Source organism: Colobus angolensis, unplaced genomic scaffold (genome assembly GCF_000951035.1).
Source record: "Colobus angolensis palliatus isolate OR3802 unplaced genomic scaffold, Cang.pa_1.0 Scaffold264, whole genome shotgun sequence".
In the NCBI taxonomy this organism is placed as follows: Eukaryota; Metazoa; Chordata; class Mammalia; order Primates; family Cercopithecidae; genus Colobus; species Colobus angolensis.
This window is the reverse complement of record NW_012115866.1, coordinates 438390-440807: the sequence shown is the minus strand read 5'-3', so window position 1 is coordinate 440807 and position 2418 is coordinate 438390. Positions and strand designations below refer to the sequence as shown.

The following is a 2418-nucleotide window of genomic DNA, read 5'->3' as shown; positions in this document are numbered from 1 at the left end:
CCAGGATGGTCTCAATCTCCTGACCTCGTGATCCGCCCATCTCGGCCTCCCAAAGTGCTGGGATTACAGGCTTGAGCCACCGCGCCTGGCCGTCAAAGAGATTTTTTATGTTTTATGTTTAAATTCAAGGGAAAACAAGGGAAAGTATAGGTACTCAGCCAAAATTAACATCATAAACAGAAACTTTTCATAGTCAAAAAGACTTATATGTTCAGTGGGTTTTTCTGTTATTGGTTGATTGGTTTTTGTTTTGAGACAGGGTCTTGCTGTGTCATCCAGGCTAGAGCGCAGTAATGCCATCATGGCTCACTGCAGCCTTGACCTCCCTTGGGCTCAAGCAGTCCTCCCACCTCAGCCTCCCTAGTAGTTGGGACTATGGGAGCATGCTACTACACCAGGCTAATTTACACAAATTTTAGTGTAGAGATGGGGGTCTCACTATGTTGCCCAGGCTGGTCTCCAACTCCTGGGCTTAAATTATCCTCCCACCTTGGCCTCTCAAAGTGCTAGGATTACAGGTATGAGCCACTGTGCCCAGCCCTATGCTCAGTTTTGAATACACAGCTATTCTGAAGACAACTCTGGAGCTATTCTATAGGCAGAATGGGAAGATAGTGTAAAAGGAGAGTGGAGACTTTGCAGATAGTGTAAAAGGAGAGTGGAGACTTTGCAGCAACAATGTAAGAAAAAATGACTGGGTGCAGTGGCTTGTGCCTGTAATCCCAGCACTTTGGGAGGCTGAGGTGGGAGCCCTCACTTGAGTCTAGCAGTTTGAGATCAGCCTGGGCAACAAAGTGAGACCTCTGCTCTACAAAAAATAGAAAAAAAATTAGATAGGCATGGTGACATGCACCTGTAGTCCCAGCTACTCAGGAGGCACAGGTGAGAAGATCACTTGAGCCCAGGAGGTAAGGCTGCAGTGAACCGATTGTGCCAGTGAGCCGATTGTGCCACCGCACTGCAAACTGGGCAACAGAGTGGAGCCCTGTTTCAAAAAAAAAGCAGACATTGACGTTTAGAGGGGATATCTATATATAGAAAGAGAATGGAAGCCCTGATTGATTTTTTTTGAGATGGAGTCTCATTCTGTTGCCGAGGTTGGAGTGCAGTGGCGCCATCTTGGCTCTCACTGCAACCTCTGCCTCCTAGGTTCAAGTGATTCTCCTGCCTCAGCCTCCCAAGTAGCTGGGATTACAGGCATGCGCCACCATACCCAGCTAATTTTTGTATTTTTAGTAGAGATGGGGTTTCACCATGTTGGCCAGGCTGATCTCAAACTCCTGACCTGAGGTGATCCGTCCACCTTGGCCTCCCAAAGAGCTGGGATTACAGGAATAAGCCACTGTCCCAGCGTGGTATTTTTGTACAGCATTTTGTGAATATCTTCTGTGTGTTCAGATACCATACTAATGTAATTGGTTTATGTGCATTATCTCACTTAGTCTTTATACATACAAAGGAGCTGTTCTAGATGGTAAAACTCTGTCCCTAAAGGATGAAGTGGCTTGTCCAGTGTCATCAGTAGATTACTAAGCCAGTAATTGAATCCAAGATAATTTAACTCCAAAGACCACATGTTCTGTTGAGCACCCTATACACAGGAAGGCTCTCCAGGTGGTTCCTAAGTGAGAGGAACTGAGATGTGGATTTGGCTTTTGGTATTGGAATGTGAGCATAATGACCTCAAAATTAAGGAGAATTTGTCAAATCTCATGAGGAAACTTTTGCAAAGAGAGTTTTTATTTAATATTTGCTTTAATACAGCCAAGAGAACCTAATTTTTTTCTTCTTCTAGGCGACTGGCCTCCACTTTAGACACACTGATAATGTGATTCAGTGGTTGAATGCCATGGATGAGATTGGATTGCCTAAGGTAACTTACCTGAGATAATAGTTTAGGCTTTGTTCCAGCTGTTTTGGCATAACCCCCAAATAACCTGTTCTCATTCTACCTGTAAAATTATTCTCAGAATCTTTGGTGATTTTTAAATACTGAAAGATGTCTTTCTTTTTGACGTAGGAAATAGTTTTGTTCTTTTTTTTTATAATCCTCATACCTGTTTCACCTTACCCTAGAGAAATTCCCTGTGATGACATCTACTTTTACTACATCAAATTGTAGACATACATTTTACTATTTTTCCTTGGATAGAATTCACATGCTGTGAGATTCACCATTTTAAAGAATCAGTGGTTTTTATTTATTCACAAAGTTGTTAGCATTAAAATTTGACCTTTGGAAATATAAGGAAACGTTTTAGAAATCTGTAGGGAGTATGAAGGGTCGTTTTATATTTTAAATTGTAGAGGTGATAGAATGATGTTACTTCCTGTGTCTGTTTTTGGTCATGGCTGCAGTTTTGATAGGAGTATATATCTTCTGGGTGTTTTGCTCAGGAGTTTTTTTTTTTTTTTTTT

The 2418-nt window shown here is 42.0% G+C and overlaps 1 protein-coding gene across 1 annotated transcript in view; it reads left to right on the top strand.

Annotated features, from left to right (window-relative positions):
• IQGAP1 (IQ motif containing GTPase activating protein 1) overlaps positions 1-2418 on the top strand; it is a 128339-nt gene that overhangs the window by 44880 nt on the left and 81041 nt on the right. Inside the window, exon 3 of the mRNA XM_011947394.1 lies at positions 1796-1873. Within this exon, the coding sequence (XP_011802784.1) occupies positions 1796-1873 (78 nt within the window). The remainder of the gene's footprint in view (positions 1-1795; positions 1874-2418) is intronic.